This window comes from Rissa tridactyla, chromosome 11 (genome assembly GCF_028500815.1).
Source record: "Rissa tridactyla isolate bRisTri1 chromosome 11, bRisTri1.patW.cur.20221130, whole genome shotgun sequence".
NCBI lineage: Eukaryota > Metazoa > Chordata > Aves > Charadriiformes > Laridae > Rissa > Rissa tridactyla.
Genome location: NC_071476.1, coordinates 19,594,960 through 19,615,516, shown reverse-complemented (window position 1 = coordinate 19,615,516; position 20,557 = coordinate 19,594,960). Strand labels below are relative to the sequence as shown.

The 20,557-nt window shown below is 49.0% G+C and overlaps 1 protein-coding gene across 9 annotated transcripts in view; it reads left to right on the top strand.

Moving 5' to 3' along the window:
- The window catches only part of SIL1 (SIL1 nucleotide exchange factor), a 99,340-nt gene that overhangs the window by 13,975 nt on the left and 64,808 nt on the right, over positions 1-20,557 (top strand). For 8 of the 9 annotated variants that reach the window (XM_054217687.1, XM_054217686.1, XM_054217682.1 and 5 more), the window contains 2 exons: positions 9,015-9,129; positions 12,408-12,543. In XM_054217687.1, the coding sequence (XP_054073662.1) occupies positions 9,025-9,129; positions 12,408-12,543 (241 nt within the window). In that variant the 5' untranslated portion in view covers positions 9,015-9,024. Of the gene's footprint in view, positions 1-5,096; positions 5,248-9,014; positions 9,130-12,407; positions 12,544-20,557 lie in introns of those variants that run through there. The other variant, XM_054217688.1, reaches the window with a different exon arrangement.

Here is a 20,557-nt window from a genome sequence, read left to right as displayed (position 1 = left end):
TTGGCTGGAGAGATTCTGCAATGCCTGAGAGATTGTTTAATTAAAAGCCTGCTGCACTGTCACATTTCAAACTGTTTTTTCCATACATTGCTACAAGTAGTATCTAAAATAGCTCCATCTGACAAGAGATGAGAGAATTTTTCAACTGTGGACTCCTTGCATTTGATGGTGCTTTGTGTGCAGGTGGTTTCCTTGCTTCTTCCCTGATTTTTATCAAGCTTAAAACAGTGTCCAAGGAGCAACAAAGGCTGGAGCATTGTGATCCTAGGTGCAGTGTGAGCACGTGTCAGTCTGTAACCGTCTCACAAGCTGAAAGGCAAAAAACCCTTCCCCAAAGTCAAAGTGGCAGATAATGAAGAACAAGAAAGGGATGGAATTATGTTCTCTTTCAGCTTGCCGTGCCTGTGCATCTACTTCTGCATTTGCAGCCTTTGGGGCTCTTTGCTGTTTCAGATTTCCTTGGGAAAAAAGCTGCTGAAGGAATGCTGCCGGCTGCTGGCTGGCTGTTCTGCTTTGGTTTTGAACTGGGGAGGCTCTTACGCTCGGGGAGCAAGATGGGCTTTTTAATCTTGGTGGGAAATGCCTGGGTAGAGGAATGGAAATCATGGTGAGAGTCGCTTTTAGATGATTGTAGTGGTAGTCTCTCTATTCTTTCTTCATATTCGTTACTGTCCCAGAGCTTTTTTAATTGCTTATGAAAGGCATCCTCTGAGGCCACTTTAAAAGTACTAAAGCAGTGAAAAAAATAAGCAAACTTGAACAATGCCTTTCATCCAAGAGTGTGAAGATATTACTGCAGACCTTAGTGGAAGGAGCCCTGCGATTCCCGTGTTTGTAACCATTGCGTCTGTGTTAGGAGTGGAGCAACTGAGCCCCAGCGTGGGGAGCGACTTCCCTGGGTTCATGCAGAGAGTTGGGGCAAAGCCAGGAGCAGTCCCGAGGGAACCTGCTTGGCAGTGGCTACATTCATCCCCAGAGAGCTCCTTATATCCCTTCGGGGAAGGTTTGAGATTGTCTTCTTGGGCCTTTATTCTGGATTTTGGTGCCGGTGGCCAACCTTGCAGCTCCTGGGTGGGTTTGGTGGATCCCAGTAGCTTTTCAGCTGGGAACTTGCCACGAAACTGGAAGCGTGGGGGGAGCCCGGTTTGCTTGCAAGGGAGGTCCTGAGCTGGGCGTCCCGCCAGACATCCTGCGCAATTAATCCCATGGGTTGCGGTGCCACATTAATCCTGGCCGCACAGCCAGAGCACGCGGCGGGCGAGCCACACATTTGCTGCCCGTGTGCCATGCTGTTCCCTGCTGTGACCTGTACCCGTGGGTTGTCACGCTGAGTAAGAGCTGTCACCGCTGCCTGGTGCACTGTAAAGAGGTGAAGAAATCCATTTTTCATAAACTTCACAGCTCACTGTTTCTGGCAGATTGATGGGGCTGTTGGAGAAGCCCTTTGCTTGCTTGCTGTCGGGGCACCTCTGTGCCGGGTGCTCTGCAGGGCTGCAGCAGTGGGTGCCCTCGGCTCGGGAGAGATGGCAATCCCGACAGGAAAACTCCGGGCTGAGCCAGAGCCAGCGGCAAGGGTCTTGGCAGGTGCAGGCTGAGATATCGACGCAGGGGAAAGATGCTTGTGGCGTGGCAGGCGGCGTGGGTGCTGCCATGAGAGTTGTGTGCCTGATACATCAGTGTCGAATTTCTACAACACTGAGCCTGAATTTTGCGTGGTCTTTTAACCTCTTAATTGAGTCTTTTTATAGGGAGGCCGGCACCTGACAGGGGAAGGAGGTTGTTATTTGATGTGAGAGCCACGAGTGAACAGCAAAAACTGGGAAAATGCAAAAAGCTGGTTCCAGAGAGGCTGTTTCCAGAGTACACCAATTAAATCTTTGGTTCTTTGTTAGCCCAACTGCAGTGGGACATCAGGGTGTCCCTTACCCTGGCTAATCCCGTGGCCGCTTTCGTTCCTGTTAGATCCTCCAAGCTGAGGAAGACAGAGGGGGTAAAAAAAATACGCTGATGGAAATGATAGATATTGGCGGGGGGGGGAATATCATCCTTTTTATGTGCTGCGCATGGGAAATTGCAGCAAGGAGCAGGAGAAGGGAACAGGTATGGGCAGGAGGAGAGGCGATTTCAGCTGGGGTTTGGGGCGATGTGGAGGCGATGAGGGAGGGAAGAGCTGTTCTTGCGTGGTTGAGGTCAGGCAGCGCGGCAGCTTTCAGAAGGAGGTTTGTCCTGGAGGTCCCCGCGCATCTCTCATCTCCGGGCAAGTCCTAAATTGGTGCAAATAAGCCCCTGCGCTCGGCTATGGTCTCGAATGTGCTCGCTAGCCCCGAAGCTCTGCGGAGCGAGGGTGTCGTGTGTGTGTGTGCAGGCAGTCGCGGAGCCCTGTGAGAACAGCTGTCGGAAATTCAGATGGCTTCATTATTTATACATAATAAATGTTAAATTCAGTCCTCTGATCTCTGAGGCACGCTCTGGTTTTGCGTGCTTCATCCTGGGGCATCCTGGACCTGGGGCTCTTTGGCATGGAGGGTCCAAGGAACACTGGAGACACGCTGGCCGCAGCCCTCGCCATCGGGGCGCTTGCTGAGCGGCGGTGGAGAGTGTCCTCCTCTGCCATCGCTGCTAATGAGCGGGCGGAGAGGACGATGGCAGCCTTACTCAGACTTCAAACCGCCGAAGTACAAAGCTGTGCTCTTGCCCTCTGGAGAGCAGCGTTTTCTGTGAACACCGCTTTCTGAAGGGATTAATTAAGTGAATTTAATTGATAGACTAAATGATGTTTCATGTTAAACTGCACAAAGTTATTTGGATAGACAACAGGGTTGGAGTTGCTGTGGTCAGGTAGAAGGGGCGATGCTGGCTTTATTCGTAAATGACCGGCACCAGCCCCCTTCTCTGGCCTGTGTGGAGCTGTGGCTGGTGCCAGCAGAGCCGCCGGGTGCCAAGAGCTGCCCTCGCCGTGCCCAGGTGCTGCTGTGCCATCTCCTGTCGCTGGAGACATCCGAGCTTTGCTCTCGCTTGTGTTGGCACCCGGCAGCGCTTGTAGGAAAGACCAACGTTAGGTGGTATCGTAGCCGAGCTGCCTTTAGAGGGGCTGCTGTTAGCTGATGGCTAAGCAGGTAGCCTGTAGGAGTTACTAATATTTATTATTATTATTTGTTAGTGGCAGTTATAAAAGATGCCATGGTAGATGCCAGGCTCTGTAAATCTCGTGTTTCTGCTGTGGTTATCCTTCTCCCTCCCCATCTCCCACTGCCCTGTGTCAAAATTTCTCCCCGTGCACTGGTCCCAGTTCAGCAGGACCTGCTCCTTGGTGGCAGGCTGTGCCTAACCAGCAGGGCTCGAGCTGCGATTTATTCCTGTAAACCTAAAAGCGTGGCCTCTTTGCTGCGTGGGTTCTCTGTGGGCAGCCAAATACGGCAAGGTGTTCCCACAACTTTTCCCTTGTGTAGGAGTGTTTTTAACACGCCAGAGCAGAGTCCGGGTAGGAGTAAACGATGAGGAGCAAGCAAGAAGAATAAAAGTTCTTTAAGCGATTTCATAAGCAGCGTCAACAGGGCGGTCTGTATTGCAGCTGTGCACTCTCTGCTGTGCTGAAATCTTGGTAGTGTGAGGGTGTTTGCAAACAACTGATACTCGCTGTCCTGTCTTTCACCCATGCATGTAGGCCTCTGTGCTCAGGTGAGACCTTCTGGCAGGGCTTGGGGGCTCTCAGGCCAGTGGGCTCCTGTTTGGAGCTGGGAATACTCGCTGCAGGGATGAGCGTGCTTTCCCAACAGCAGGACGCCAGGAGGAGCAGAGCTGTGAGAGCATCCCGAGTGTGGCAGAAGCAGTTACAACGTCGAACCTCGAACAAAGCTGCGCACAGCCTGCACCAGCCCAGTGTGGTGCATCCGTTCCCAGAGAAGCCTGTTCCTGCCGGGTTTGTCCTGGGACAATCGAGGACACAGAAACTGGGGCTCCATCAGGAGCATTCCATGCGTCCCTGAAGGAAGCTCCTCATTGTGTTTGGTGTTGCCGTTCAGGGCTCTTCTGCTTTGCATAAGGTGATAGATAGGTTCATTATTATTATTTTATTCTGTTTTTATTATTAATTTTTATTCAGATCTAGTTCTTTGATCAGTCAAGTGTATTCAGGTCTCTTCCAGCATCTTTGTAGTTTTAATATTGGCTTTAATGAAGAGGAAAATTCACTCCTGTCTCCTTTTGGAAGTGTCGCTGATCAGGACCCATCCGTGGCAGGAGGGAGCACAGGGAGACACACGGAGCAGCAGGTCACTGGTGCGTCCTGGGTGCCTGTCGATCAGCCGTGCAGAGCTACAGCAGCTCACCTGGGCACTGCACTTAGGGCAAGCGCAATTAATTGCTAGGCCTCATCTCAGGGAAGAAAAAGCATGAAAAGATGACAAAGATGGCTTTTAAGGGGGGAAAAGTGGTGTCAGAGACTCACAAGGCCTCTTCTTGATGAAGGCAGTAGAGAATGCTCAGATTTGGCAATGTTTGGTAGCTCTTTGTGGTTCTCGCAGCATCTTGCTGTCAGCTTGCATCTTTCTGCTGGATCCTCCACATTATAACGTGCTGCAGGTAACCATCTCCAGGCAAACGTTACGCGTGCTCTCTCTTACGAGAGCCATTGAGTTTTTAGTACAGGTAAGTTGTCTTCTCATGGCTCCAATATGCAGAGGAAATCCAAGAAATTCATACCAGAAGCCGCGGTGCGACGTCCATGTACTGTCAGGGCAGGGAGAGCGGAGGCAGGCCTTCAGGATTGAGACCTGCTAAGCAGACACATGGTCACCTGGGCCTGTGTCCACCAAAACATGAGTATTTCCAGGCTGGCTTCTTTTAGCTTGGTTTGTACTTAACAGGAGCCTTTGTGTTTCTGTGCCCCTGGGAAGAAGAGAGGAGGATTGTATTTGCAGGTTGGTCCTGCTCATCTGTTTGAAAGCAGAGGGTTGCGCAGACCTGACTGTAATGAACGGGGAAGGGCAGAGTGTCCTGTGGCCTCCTAGTAATCCTCAGTTTGTCCACCAGCTGTTTCCTCTCTTAGGCACAGACTGAATTTCAGATTAAAACTCCTCTTTCTCCTGTCGGTGTAGCTGCGCAGCCATCGGAAGAGGAGGGACTGCCAGCCACAGGACATTCCCAAGGTGTCTGACTGACGCTGCACTGCTCTTCAGTGCAAGTCAGCAAAAACGGGTGCTCATTACAGACCTGGGGACCCTATTGCTCAGAGGAAGAAAATTTCAGGTCAGATCAGCTAAATTTCCTTCTCTTTCTCTGTTGCACTGCACATCACTTAGCACGTCATGCTGGTCTCGGCCATAGATGCCAGCGTCATTAAAATGACATTGTGTTTGAATGGGCATCTTGACTTGACACTGATTGTAGCATGTGTCCTGAGCACATCTCTTCAATCAGACATCTCAATTTACACGTCTATCTTTAAAACAGTTTCCTTAACTGTTATTGCCCATCAAACTTTGGTTTCAGCCTAAGAGGCTCTAAGTGCTTGGAGGTCTTTGTGTCATCGGTTCAGCTGAAAGGTGCCTGGGCTGTGTTCCTCGATGTCTTTCATCGTTTGATTGTTCTCCGCTGCTGCCCTACACTCCGCAAGGGGACCTCTGTGAATTGTTTGTGCTCGTAGACACACAATGTGCTGTCGGTGCTTTCGTTACCACTGGCCATCCCGACGACGGGTGGCTGGGCAGATACCCGGCCTGAACTAGTAAATTTGCTGACAGTTTTGCAAGACTTAAAATTCCCATACTGCTCCCTCCATCTCTAGATGAGAACAAGGATTAGCTTATTGTTATTGCTTCCCGTTGTCCATAAAGCCAGAGCCTGGTGAGGGGGCTGGGGAGCTTCCTGGGATGTCCGCGTGCTCTCCTGGAGCAGCGGATCAGAATTCAGATGAGGTTTCAGATGGATTTATTGGAGTGGCACAGTATACGCAGTGTGGGCTTTGAGTTAGGACTTGAAAGAGCGGTGTGTTCCCAGCAGCCAAAGACATTAATGAAATATGTTCCTCTTACTGACTGGCTTTGAACTGTCACCTATGACTACGGCAACTGCCTTCACAGGGCTGTGCAGCACTTAGTGATGTGCAGCTAGTAAAATCAGTAAAAATGTCCCTGCTAATAGAGAACATAATGGCAATGATATTGTTTCTGCAGCTGCCGGTGCGGACAGGTTTTTCTGGAGCTGTGGAGCAGAACCTCCCAGCACTGCGAAGTCGAGAACATTGCCTGCTCTGATGGGAGGACTGCTGCGAGGAACGGAGGCTTCTTTGGAGCTGACCCTTTGCTTTTTCCCTAGTACCTGATTTTCTTTGACAAAAGAGAATTATTGGGGGGGAAAAAAACCAAACCCACCCCACTCTGCACGAGGGGAATTTGTGGTCTTCCTGTAGCCGTTCTGGCGCTGACTGCTGCAGCTGTACATGGGTGCTGCTGGGTCCCAAAATGATGTCCTTAAATCAGAGCAAATACTCCCCATGCAGGTGGAGTCGCAGTTACCACCCTTTCTGCTGTGCAAGCTGCAAGGGTCGTTTCTAAAAATGCATTGTTTCCACATAACATTCGGTTTGGAAGCCCGCTCACACCCTCTGCGTATGTCTGTCTTGTAATGAGATGTCAGCCTGTGCAGGCTTCTCTCCAGGAGCTTCAAACCCCCGTGTTTCACATGTTAGCTCCTCCTGCCTACCTGGGACCTAAGCAAACTGCTAATTGTTGTGCAGATGTCATCTTCCAGGCAGGCATGAGGTGGTAGGCTTTAAAGAGGCTGTACTGTCATTTGCTACCAGCCTTCTCGGTACACGTGAGCTCTATTTTTATGGGAGTGCGCGTTTTCTTTCAGCCGCTGCTTTGTTGAATTTCTTTTTCTTCTTTTCTCTTTTTATTTCCAGGCTTGCAGGTGAAGTTTTAGAGATACATCTATTTTTCATTATCCCAGTTTTGCCGCTTGTTTTATAACTGAAAAAACCCCCCAAACCCCAAAACCCCTGTTTCCTATGTAATAAGCAGCAGTTTTCTTCTGAGATGAGTTTAAGGGGGAACTGTGTGTCGTGGTCAGTCTGAGATGGAGGTCCCGACTCTGCCATTGACCAGAAGGGCATGTAGTTCTTTCGGGAGCAGGTGGAGTTTGGGGCCATGAATTCTGCTCTGGGTTTTCCAGCTCAGGAACTTGGGTGTTGGTTGTAGCCCGGTTGCCCTTGGCCTTGCCCCAAGTGAGAGGTGAAGGCTTTGGCCACAGGTCTTTGCCTATCTTCTGAAAAGGGAGAACTTTTCTTCTGCTCCGATTGTAGTTTAATAAGGGCTTGTGGGTCCTTGAGGTGGTTCTCTGACCCTTTAGAAAAGGGGGGACATCGGAGGAGGATATCAAGCACCAGGTCAGACATGCCAAGTGATACTTTCATGCATGGTGTGAATTAAGCAGAGGAACTCATTACTGAGGGATGCTGTGGGTGTCTGAAGTCCAGATCTGCTCCAAAAGCAATTAATGGCAAAACCAAAAATCCCGTTGATCTGGCTTTGAGCTCAAAGATAGAGGCTGCTGTTCGGGAAGCACCTGGGTCAGGAGTTTCTGGAAGCTGCATACATGCCTCGGATGTATTACTGTTTGTGCTCCCTGCTTGGCTGCTCTTTCCTAGACATCCACCACTGACCAGTGTGATCTAGTATTTTGCCTTTTATTTTCTTTTTTTTTGGCTAAAGCGAAAACCAAGCAGGAAGAGGAAGAAGAACCGTAACAGAGTGGGGAGGCAAGATAGCAGTAAAGGGGTGGAAGGAGAAGACTGCCTCCGTGTCCCTAAAGTCTTTTGGGGGCAGAGGTCCTCTGGTGGCAGGAGGCCGTGAGCATATTTTCTGCTTTGTGGAACAGAAGATGGTTGCTTCAAGGAAGGAAAAAAACCTGCGGCATGATGTGCCATCCTGATGGACAACAAAGACAGAAAGAAAGATATTTAGGACTGCATGTATGGGAGGAAATTCTTTAAAACCTGGATAGGAGTAGGAGCAGACTTGATGGAGGGATGAGTAATGAAGGAGTGTTTGAACGGAACTAATCAGTCCCATCTTCTTTCAAAAGACCTCATTTAGTTTAATTTAGCAGCGTGTAAATTTAGAGCCAATCAAAGGAAATACTTCTCCAGCCTGTGTGCTGGCAGGCTGCTCCGTTCCCTACCGCAGCAGGAGAAGCGGCGAGCTGAGCGCCGTAGGTGGATTTAAAGCCTGGTGTTGCGAAGCAGTGGGGCCACGCGTGTGTGCGAGTGTGGTTACACACATAGCGGTGGGGATACAAGCTCCGTACCAAGGGGGCTAGCAGCCACAAGAGCAGGACCTTTCTTCCCCCCCACCTCCCTCCCTAGTTCCGTCGGTGGTCTGTGGTCGGTCAGGGCAAGTGTTTGCCGTGGGGACTGCTTTACGGTCTGCTGCAAGCGCGGGCAGAGCCGGTGCTCTGAGCATCGAGGGAGAGCCTTGCGCTGTAAGAACCACCACGTAAACCTTGTTCACCTCTGCAAAATGTTGTTTTCCTCAAGCAAAGCCTACATATGGATTTAGATAAACTCCTGATCCTTTGACAACTGGTAGTTTCGTTTAATTTAAATTAATGTAGCTACTTCTGTGTTTAAAATGAGGCACATGCATAAAAGGCATTCACAGGATTGCACTAATGTTTAGCTTTCCCTTTCACTGTCATCCGTGGCAGTAACACAGTGATTTTAAACAAGACTTACAGGTCTCTTCATCTTTTCCAGGAGACACATAAGCCCCTGCGGGGTCCACGTAAGGTACTTAGTCGTTACCTGTCGTAAGCTCCATTAGCAGTAAAATCGGCACCCCTTGCAAGCGGCTGCCCCTGGTGAGACCTGTGCGCCAGCACTTAGTGGTGTTCTTTGTCCTGCAGTGTTGCACCCCTGAAGCCATGCTGCGTTGCAAAATGTTGCTTAAAGGATGCTGAAACCTGTGAAAGTATGGAATAAAATATTGTTGGTTTTGTTTTCCTTTGCATTTCAGGCTGGTGGCAATGTCTCACTGGACTGGTCTCCTCTCCACCGCTGCCAAAGTCAACCTGCTGGTCTTGGTGGTTTCTGTGGTGTTTTCCCGGTCAAGCCTAAGCGACAGAGTTCCCGTAAGTGTCGATTGCTCCGGCCGAGAGCCACACTTGAGAGGGCTGTCCAGCCACCAGAGTCTCCGGTGGGGTGACAGCCTTACCTGATCCCTCTGTAGGGCCGAGTAGAACGCAGCAGCGGTTGGTGAATCACCTCTTCTCCACAGGGGGTCTTCAATAGCAACATTTCAGAAGGGCTTCTTTCTTGAGACTGCTTGCCTCACCCCAGGAAATCCAGAATATTCTTGACCTGGAGGGTTTGCAATGGGAATGGTGCAACGCGGGCAGCTCTTGTGTTTGCTAGGTGTCACTTTTTCTATTTGGAGTTGTCACACATTCCCCCTGGTGGCAAGAGGCAAAGCTAATTATGCAGTCTAGTGACAAGAAGAGGGGAAGAGGTGTCCTTGATTAGTTTCCTAGCTGTGCCTCTGTTGAGTCACCGCAAGTGAGTCAGGTCCTTGCATCCCATGGGCACGGATTTTGCTACTTGCAGTGTTATTCTGAAGCTGCAGTCGAGGTGGGTGGACTCTGTCTGCCCCTTTGGGCTTGCACAGGTGCGCAAAACTACCCCAGTTCTGGATTCTGCTGCTGAGCCCCAGGTGCCAGACCCCTCTAGATTAGCAGATCTGGAAAGTTTCCTTGAGGAGCTTGCTTGAGACAGGCTCTGTAGCAGTGCAGTGGTGATTTTTTGGTTTAATTAATGCTGTGGCTTAAAATCACAACGACGCTGGCGTAGGGGAGTGCTGCCCCCCCCCGCCTATGTCCCTGGACACTCGCTCCTGCGTTTGCATTTTAGCTTGCTGGTCTGTTGGTTGTGTGATGCAGCTGTTTGGGAGCTGAGCTATTACCCAGAGCAAATACAAGGGACAGATGATAGTGTAAGTGCCGTCAGCCAGTGCCTTGGGCCCACCTGGGGTCAGGTAACGATGTCTTTGTTTCAGGGAGGGAGGGGAGGAGGCTGGAGAACAGAGCACAGTTGTCTCAGCTGGAGAGCAAGCACCAGGACAGGCACCCAGTGATACCTGCCCGAATTGGCAGGAGGCCTGACACTGGGGTTCAGACAGGGTTCACGCAGTGGGTGGCTAACTCTCCCGTTGCCTTTTCCTGCGCTCCCTCTACAACGGCTCCGTGGTGGCCACGTCCCTCCTTTACTGCAAACAGACTGCAGATTGTCTCAAACCCTCCCTGATGAGGCTTTTCAGCTTATTGCAGCTGATTTCAGACTGATAAAGCCAGGAGGCTTTTTGCCTTTGAGGAAATTTCCATTGTTCTTTAGAAAACATCTTTCTTTCTGCATTTTTGATGATGAAAACAAACTGAAAAGGATTCTGCCTAATTTCTACCTAAATGAAGGACGGCTTGTGCATTGTTGCCCATTTTTGCTGGAAATACTAGTGAAAATGGGGTATTGCAAAGCAGTTGCGGGCCAAGCAGTGGGAGTAACGTTTAAATGAACCATGTCACATCCTTTTATCCTTACCGAAGGTTTAGACCACGGCGCTTCTCTTAAGCAGAGCCAGTAAACATCAGCTATCTCCATTATGTGTTTCAACAGATACAACACTCGGAGGCCTGTTGGTAAATTTACAATAGCCTGTATTGTTAAGTCCCTCTTGGATAATAATATAACAGCATAAATAAGCTAAGTAATAACTGCTCTGACTCATTTATTTTAGTCCTGTTGAGTCTTGGCTCAGAAAATGTTAACATTGATTTTCATCTGCAGAACCTGGCCTTTTATGTTTGTGAGTGTTAACTGAGCTTTAACCATTTGTCATAATTTTAACAATTTCTAAGCCTCTGATGTGCTAAGCGAAAGTAGGAGTTAAGGTCTATTTTCCCACGCGTTTACGAAATTTCAATCCTTTTTGACAGATAAAATAAAAACATTCTATAGGTTTGTCAACCATCTTCGTGCGTTCCCGCTGTCGTTGCTAATTGTACGTGTTTTGCTCGGGCTGACATTTCTTTTGCTCAGAAACACTCTCCTAGGCTGGATAATGGATATTTATATGCAAAGCACCCAGATCCTGCCTGAAAATGTGCACACATTTCTTCCAAGAAGTGGAAGAAGTGAAGGCAGAACGCGGACTAAAATTTCCAGTTAACCTCTTAATTGACTTTTTTTTTTTTTCCCTGTGAAAACGTTCTAAGGATTAATATCAAAACACTTCATGAAGTGAGCTGTAACTCTTATTCTAATTGCCAGCAATTAGGAATAATCTTTCCCTATAGGCTGGTTATTTGAAATTATTCAGTGGTGGCGTTCATGGAGATACCAGCAACGGATAATGTTCCCTGCAACAGAAACTGAGCTGCCTGGACGATTAGCCTGGACCAGCTTATCTGTTCCCGTGAAAACCAGACCAGCAAATACCTGCTTCCCAACCAGTTAATAGCCTGGTCTGAGATAGTACGAGGTCGTTACTCACTACGCGCTCTCAATAATTTTACCCGCGGCAGTTTTACACGACTCCCACCAGTTCCCTAGGGAGACTTTCCAGTGAACAGCGAGGTTTCCCTCGCAGCAAGGATTTTTTATTATTTTTTTTTTCCCCCTGCTTTTCATCCTCATTTTTTCCTTTGCGTAATGCCTTACCGCTCGTGCTGGCTGATCTACCACACCTCTACCGTTGGCGTGCTGCACTTGCGATGTAGGTGGCGATTAAATCACTGCCTCATTGTTTTAAAAGATTTGGAGGACACCGGGAACGGGTAAAGAAAAGGATGCTCGCGTTTTTATTGCGTGGGCAGTTCAGTGTGTTTTCCCTGTGTCCTATTTTGGAAATAGCTGAACTATTTTAGCTGAAATCTTCTCCAAGCCTCAAACAAGTGCTTTTAAGGAAAAAAAAAACAAAAACAAAAAAAACCAAAACACGAACAAACAATGCTTGAGGCGTTCCACTCGTGTGGAAAATTTCTGCTGAAAAAGTTAAAAATTTGACATATTTTTAGGCAAGGGAAAATGGGGTCTTACAACATTACACAACCCTAATGATAGTCGGGGCTCCTGGCTCTGAGTCTAATATAGGTGAGGCTCTGCGAAAGCTTGTTTTAAACCTGCAGCCTGCACTGGAATAGGAAATAAGCCGCGTTGCTTTGTTCAGCACAAATGTCATGCTAGTTATGCATGTTTAACCTTTAATATACTCTAAATCTAAATTTAACCATGTGGAAAGAATCTCGGATGTCAAAAAAAAAAAAAAATCTGCTGGCGAGGGAAAAAATTTTGTATTCTCAGCCGGCACTAAATTACCCAGATGCAATTGCTAATGAGCTGAATCTCTTCTATCCGAAAGGAATTTGCCCTTACAAAAATAGAAGAGAGCGACATAAAAGATGACAGCGGGAAAGAGCCGATAACAGAAGATGATGGTGATCCTGAAGACCTGGAAGTGTTTTACCCAACACATCAGTGGCAAACCCTCCGTCCAGGTAACGTGTTGATGACTAATTATAGCATCCCTCTGAAACAGCACCGACAGAAGCCGTGCAGCAACTCAAAAATACCTGTTTGTTCCCATGACAATGTATTCTTTGCTGGTGTTCGGAGCGAGAGGTAGGGACCCAGTGACCCAGTACAGGGACAGGGGACCATCGCCGAACCAGCTGGCCATGGGAGCGGTTGCTAAAGTGCTTTCAGTTCACTGGAGCAGGTCGAGTGGGCTGCCAGTCCCATCGCAGGTGGGGATGTGTCTCTGTCACTAGCTCAGAAGCCCTTTCTCTCTTTGTACGCTTGTCAAGGGACAGATTTTATAACATTTGTTGGCACGCGGTATCCCAGGTCTGCTGTGCTCCAATGTGGGCTGGTGAGATGCTGCTCAGTGGCAATATGATTAAGGATCGTCAGTGTAACACTACACAGCTTTTTAACAATGGGTTTTCTGTTCCTTGGCTGTTTGAAATCCAGCTTTTATCCCTATCCGCACATCCCACGAAAAAAAAAAATCTCTTCCCTTTTTTTGGGGTTGACGTCTTTTATTAGACGTGTATGGGACAGGTATGGTGAGAAAACACCAACCGAGCAGGCTGGCTTCGCTGCAAAATCCCGTGTGCTGGGAAAGGCTCCGGAGAGGATAAGCCCATTTAAACACACACACAGGTGCATGTGCGCACACATATTTCAGCAATTAGGATGATCAGTAAGCCTGCCTCTGGGGTCTCGGACAAGGTATTTAATCCACTTGTGCTTCAATGTCCTCATGTATATGCAGGTGTAATACCTTCCCACCTCGGAAGGGTGAACTAAGTAGTAATTAATTTTTATAAAGTGCTCTGAATTTAAAAGAGCTTTATCCTGTGCTTAGTGTTATCATTGAATGAATAAATATAGGATCCATTTGTCTCGAAATTTCTGCCAGATATAGCAGAATGACTTTTCCAAATGTAAATCTTTGTGTAACATAAAAGTCTAGCAAAAGCCCCTAAATTTCACAAAGCTGCAGTATATACTTATATTCCATTTTTGTACCATTATGTATGGAAGGCGTGTGGTGTCCCTGCTTAGTATTCAGGCTGGCAGATCCCCACCACCCTCGTTGAAGCAGAATATGTATATACTTGCAGTCATTATAAACGTCGTTGCCGGTTTTGTTCAGAAGCACCTTCTCTGTTGCTCGGGTTTCTTGTTCCACTTCATTTTTGTAGCAATTCCACGTTGGGCATGTGCAGCGAAAAGCTTGTGGAAGTGGGGAGCTTGTCAGCATTCACAGCGTGCTGTAGGAGAAGAATTTCAATTACTCTCGTAAAAGGCTTAAATGGTGGCCTGCCTCATCGTCTGGTCGCTACAGATCCTCGTTTCAGGTGTGCATGCGGATTTGGGTAGAAACATGTCAGAAAAATGAGTTTTCCTTAGTCTCTCCCTGCCAGCCTGGGTTTTTGTCTCCTGTGGGTTTCTCTGAAGCCACGTCCTGTGTGTGGACTGTGACTCGCAGTTTTCGCGTGCGTATTACCCGAGGCAAGGCTGGGGAACCTGCTGCCTCCACGAGCCCATCCCCGCTGCCTCTGACCTCCAGGGTTTCTCCTTTGCCAGCACGGGTCCGTGCTGCGGTTTGTCGACCCGCAGGACGAGGGAAGCGGCCAGCGTGGCCTCATGAGGGATGTGCCTTTCTGGCCTTTAACAGAGGCACACGTGTTGGCAGCGTGTCTAATCCGGAGCTGCTGCATCTTCCGATGTTTTCTGCCGTGGTTTCACTCGTTCACAGCCGAGCAGAGCCCTGGCTGGGCTGTGCTCAGCACAGGCTGAAGTGAACCGCAGCGCGATGCTCACAAGTTTGCTTTCTGCCACCCTCCTCTCCGGGATGGCCCTGTGCCGTCTTCTGTTGTATCCCTGTGGCAAATGAGGCCAGTCTCTCCTGAGGAAGCAAATGTTTTTATTTGAAATCTGGATCTTCAGTTTGAATAGCGGAAGGGACCTCAGAGTTGCGTTTCCTGCTGTCGCACTCCTGTTTCATCTTGTTCCTTTCCTGAGCTCAACACAGGATATTTATGCTTCTGTCCAGTCCCGCAGTTGCTCATCTTTTATACATGTATTTCCAATTTTATTCTACTGTTTTTCTGGTTCCCTGTTGCTAATTGCATCAAACTGCTTTTTTCCGCCGAGACTGCAGCAGTGTCATCGACATGTAACCTGTCAAATCCCTCCACCAAATTCAGTCGGTATTGTCTATGTAACGCTGCTTTGTGCGGTTCTTCACTCGCTGCCTACAGTGTGAGCTGGATTTTGATCAAGTGCTTTCTTGCACTTCGAGCACGCTTCAAGCTGCTGGAGGTAGCTGGATGCAAACAGAGAGAGACAGTTACCCTAAGAGCTCTGCCGCCTGTAATCTGGAAGCAAGGGGATCAGTTGTCTCTTCTGCCAGCCAGCTGGGAAGCTGACGGGCTGTGGAAAGGTTGGTGAAACTTCACAAAGTCCTTTAACACTTTGTTAGGCGTTGCTTTTTTCTCACTCGGCACTAAATAATGCACCAGCCACGGCTGGGTTAGACAGAAAGGATACGCGTGCCTTGGAAAGACTTCTAGCACCTCCATTATTTTACTTTTTTTGCTGCCATTGGAGGAAACAATGAAGACGTCTGTGGGACTTTTCATCCTGTTCTTAGTTGGCATCCGTAGGAACTTGCAGGCGACTTGGGTTTTAACAAGCAGGATTACAACGTCCTCTGAATGGATGTTCACGCCCATGATCAGATCACTTCTCGTGGCCAGGGATCTCTTCCTCCACACACGCAGGTATTTTTTTTGAAGTTGTGCTTCCTCTGGTCTTGCTTTCCTTTCTGAATGCACTTTCACCAGGTGATAGTACCCTCGTGAGTTGGAAGCTCTCTGGAGAAACACAGCAGAGCCGGCTTGTGATTCGCTTTTGTTGCTGCTTACATTAAGCTCTTCCAAGTGCATGGAGGCGAGTCTGTCAGTGCACAGAAACGCCCCACCACTTCTCAAGGTGATCTTTGCCTGTTGGTTATGGCAACCAAATACTGATTCCTTAGTCTCTGTGATGACAGAGATGAATGGAAGGATTGGATGGCATTGATGGTCTTCTGTATCAAGTTGACAGTTTTCTTCGGGGTTCTGTATAGAAAAGCATTTCTTCCACGGCTGTAGGTGACCTCAAATCTGCCATGCAACATCCTGGAGCACACGAATGCTTCATTTCTCAGGAATTACCTCCTTTTGTTATTTGGGCACCTTGTTTCCCTCTGTCTGTTTAGCATTCCTGATGATTATTGAAACTCAGATTGCTCTGACCATCTAGTCGCATCACTGACCAGCAGATTTTCCACCCTGCATTAGGGTCAGAAGTAGCTCCTCTGGGGAAAACGCTGCTGTGAAGATTAAGGAAAAGGATATGAGAGGCAAGGGTTTAACTGGGAAAATAAAAGGGGGTTAATCACCTTCTCCTTAGCAGCGAGCAGAGCTGTGGGGAGCCCCGGCTGCACGGTGCCTCTGTAGATGGACCGTGTCTACCTCCGTGGCAGCAGCACTTTCCTGCTCCCTGATGTGGCAGAAACTCGCTGGCAGGTTTCTCAGCTGACAGTTTGAAATTGGGAATTAACGTGTCCAGTTTCCAAATCCAGATGGACCAAGCAAGAACCTCATCTGCCCAAAATATCAAAATATTTACAATCTACTCTGTACGCTTTCCATTTGAGAGGAGCCAGCACTGTGGCACAGAAAGGCTTCCTTTGGTCCTGAGCAGCTCCCTGCGGACTGGAGAAATGGAGCAAAATCTTGCATTGGCGACTGAAATGTTGCGTTGTTGGGTCTATCTCAGGTTTGGATAGCCTGTCTCCGTATCTAGCCGGGCAGAGCGTGTCTTACAGGAGCTCAACTGGCCTGTACCTTTAGCTGTGGTTAAACTTCGGGCTCGCAGAGCTGTGTGCTGATACCTGCAGTTACTCTGTGGCATTTGTGCTGTTCAGAGTCATTTTCCTAAGTGCCTAATTATATTGCAGTTAAAAAATAAGAAGCCATGACTGCCGCTGTTGATCAAACTGCCAGAGCGAAGTTGATGTGAGCATGCTGTTGTTGCTGCTTCTGCAAAGATGAAACCATCTTCTGTTCAGCGGGAAGCTGATGATACGTTACTTAGCATTTAAATATCCGTGGCTGCAGCTTCCGCAGGTCCGCGGGCTGCTTTCTCTGGCGGTAGCTGTCTTTTGCCGTTCATACTTGTGTCAGGTCTTCCCCTGTCTCATTTGCTGCACAAACAAGGTTGTACAGGTATGGAAACAGCTCTCAAAGAAAGCATTCACGTCGGGGAGCTCATTTCAGAAGCTGCTTTGAAGGACTTGCTGTGGTTTTGGAGAGAACAGGACTCAGGACCGGGAATGACTCCATCCAGTTTCGTTGCCAGTCTTTGTTTTTCAAGAGGCTTCAGGGGCCGAATGAGGCAGCCACCGCTCTAAGCTGAGGAGAGGTTTGTAAAGCTGGGAGGAGAAGGTAATGGCAGGAGGGATCCCTTTGGCTCAGGACTCCCGTGCCAGGGGCTGTCCCCAGCCCGCGTGGGTGATGTGGTGGCTGGCGAGGATTTCCTTACACCTCGACGGTGGGCATCTTGCTCCTGCCATTCAGCGGGATGTCCTGTGCTGTGCCGAGTCCTGCTAATTGCTTTGCTGAATTTATGAATCCGTCCAAGCCATTGGCTTCTGGGTGACCTAGACCTAACTCAAATGCAGGTCTCTGAAATATTTATGTCAGCACAGGCAAGAGAGGGCTGTGAAACACGGTGTTAAACCACCAGGGTATGCTCGTTTTTGCAAAGCTGGACATGTGTAATCCGGGAAACGGGAACCTCAGCAGATCAGCACAGGTTCACATGAAGAGGGAAGCAAATGGGATTTTAAAAACCTCATTTGCACCAGATGAAATGCTTCTTTTCCATTTTATTTTTTTTTTTTAATATAAAATAACTTGTTACTGATGTGCAGAGGGGAGAAATCTTGACTGTGGCGTTGTTACAATCTTCTCTGGCCTGCAGCAGGGAGAGCTGCAGGGTGAGTACAGCAGGTAGGAAAGCCCAGGCAGGCTCGAGAGCGGTTGCAAATGTTCAGAGCTTGGAGGCAGAGTTATGGCCGCTGGCAACACTCCCTCTGCTTGTTTTCCATCTGACCTCTCGCATATGAGGCTTTTGATATCTTAAATGTATCTCGTGCCTGTTCTCCTTTTTATTACCACATGCTTCCTCTCTCCTCCCTTGGTTTCCCCATCCTCGTGGGCTTTCCTTGACTTCACACCTTGGCATTATGGGGTGGAGGGTTTCGCTAACGCTGGCTCGTGCTCAATTCCTCTGTACACTGAAGGTCTTCTCTGGCAAAAGTGCCAGGGCTGAAGCTCCCTGTGCTGCTTCTGGCTCTGGCGTGGGGCAGACGCATAAAACAGTAAATTCTCCTGATGTGCGTAAGAGGGATAACCGTGTGTCCCTGTCTGGCGCTGTCAGAGGGCAGGATTGGGACTGCCCGGGAGATGCTCGGAGAGCTTGCAGACAGAAGGTGCCTGAAACCTCTGAGTAGGGAATGTTTGAAGGATGCCAGGTTTGGGACATGGAGATATTGTCTGTGTGAGTCTTTCCAGCTCAGCTGTGCAGACGAGGGCAGTGCTGTTACCTGTCTCCAGCCATACTCTGCATTATCCGCTTGGATTTTCTTTGCCAGCGGGTTCTCTGAGCTGGGAGTGCAGAGGGTGCCCACAGGGGCTGCACACCTGCTCCTTGTCAACAGTCTCTTCACTGTGCAGACAAGGGCAGCCCAGCACTGCGCGGTGAGCAGGACGGCGTCCCGGCTGCGAGGCAGGCCTGGGCTGGCCGTCCTCTGCACGGTGAGCTGCCCGGAGCCACTGCTACTGTCCCCACGAGGTGTCGGTGGCTTTGGACCCGTATAGTCGAGACACTCGTGAAACCACCAGGAATGTTACTGGGCTGGGTCCTTGGGCACAAAGCTGACTTTTTCCAGGAGAGGACAGAACTGCAGAACCTTTGTCGTTCACGCTAAGAAATGGGAAACTGTAGCAAATAACACAACTTTATAGGTCAGTAACGGAACGCGCATGTTAAAAAAAAATTGAAAAAAATCTAAAAAAATACTCCTACATTGTAAAAAAAACCACTCTGCTTCTCTAATTTGACAACTGTAGTAATGTAGTTTTGATTATAGATTTTGTAGCGTCTTGTAAATGCAGTGTGTATCTATCTATCTAATTAGATTTAAATAATGTGAGACCTTAGGACTGCATCACTCCTGGTACCAAATCATTCCTGGGAACTGGGCAGCAATGGACTGTTGTGTGTCAGTACGCTTCATTTGCAGGTTTGAATTAAGCGTAATGGCAGGGGTTGGTGGTGTGCCCAGCCCCAGTGCACATGGCTCGGAGCAGTGGGCTCAGCGCGGCACGTTCAGCGTGGCCAGGTACCGGGCTGGCTCACAGGGCTGTTTCCCCGTGTTTCCTATCAGCTTCTCCGTGTCTTGGGAAGTTTTGCCACTGTTGTTTTCCCAGCGTGTCCAGGAGGTTCAGTATTTGTGAAATGAACTGAGAGGCGATTTCTTGTTCCCCCTCAAACACAGCTAAAACTTCTGTTGTCTTCTGTCATTTCAAGAACTGCCAGTATCCTGGCAGCACTGGAGTCAGGGAGAAAAAACTCTAAATTTACTACTTGGATTGCTCAGTTTAGGAGCGAAGCCGGGCTGAGACGGGCTTTCGGTGAATCAGGATGAATGCTGTCCCTTCCTGGCTGTGGTGTTACTGGTTTCGTTAAACGAGCTGGTTGTACAGAGTCTTCTGCGGTGATGCATGTACTGCTAAAAACTAATGGCGCTTCTGAGCAGCCGAGATGAAAGTTTGCAGCTTCTCTAACACAGAGCCATGGGCTTGGATGTGAGGCATAACCAAAACAAGGATGTAACGATGTATTGTATGACTCCATGCCCCACAGTGTTTTACAGGTTAGTTATAAAATCATAGACTCATAGAATCTTCATGGTTGGAAAGGAGGGACCTTTGAGATCACCAAGTCCAGCCACACGCTCACAAAAAACCCTACAGTCTCCGCCACTACAGCGTGCCCTGAAGTGCCAAATCTAGATGTTTCTTAAATACCTCTAGGGATGGTGACTCAACCCCCTCCCTGGGCAGGCTGTTCCAGTACCTGACCACTCTTGCAGGAAAGTAATTCTTCCTAATATCTAATCTAAACCTCCCCTGCCACAACTTCAGACCATTTCCTCTGGTCCTGTCATTATTCACCTGGGAGAAGAGGCCAACACCCACCTCTCTCCACCCTCCTTTCAGGGAGTTGTAGCGGGCAATGAGGTCTCCCCTCAGTCTCCTCTTCTCCAAGCTAAACATGCCCAGCTCCCTCAGCCTCTCCTCATATGCCCTGGTCTCCAGTCCCCTCACCAGCCTGGTCGCTCTCCTCTGGACGCGCTCCAGCCCTTCAGTGTCCCTCTTGTACAGGGGGGCCCAGAACTGAACACAGCACTTGAGGTGAGGCCTCAACAGTGCCGAGTACAGAGGCACCATCACTTCCCTGCTCCTGCTGGCCACGCTATTCCTGATACAAGCCAGAATGCTGTTGGCCTTCTTGGCCACCTGGGCACACTGCTGGCTCATGTCAAGCTGGCCGTCCACCAGCACCCCCAGGTCCTTTTCTGCTGGGCAGCTTTCCAGCCACTCTGCCCCAAGCCTGTAGCGTTGCTTGGGGTTGTTGTGACCAAAATGCAGGACCCGGCACTTGGCCTTATTAAACCTCATACAGTTGGCCTTGGCCCATCGATCCAGCCTGTCCAGGTCCCTCTGTAGAGCCTTCCTACCCTCAAGCAGATCAACACTCCCACGTCGTTTGGTGTCGTCTGTGAACTTACTGAGGGTGCACTCAATCCCCTCATCCACATCATTGATAAAGATATTAAACAAAACTGAGCCCTGAGGGACACCACTGGTGACCGGCCGCCAAGAG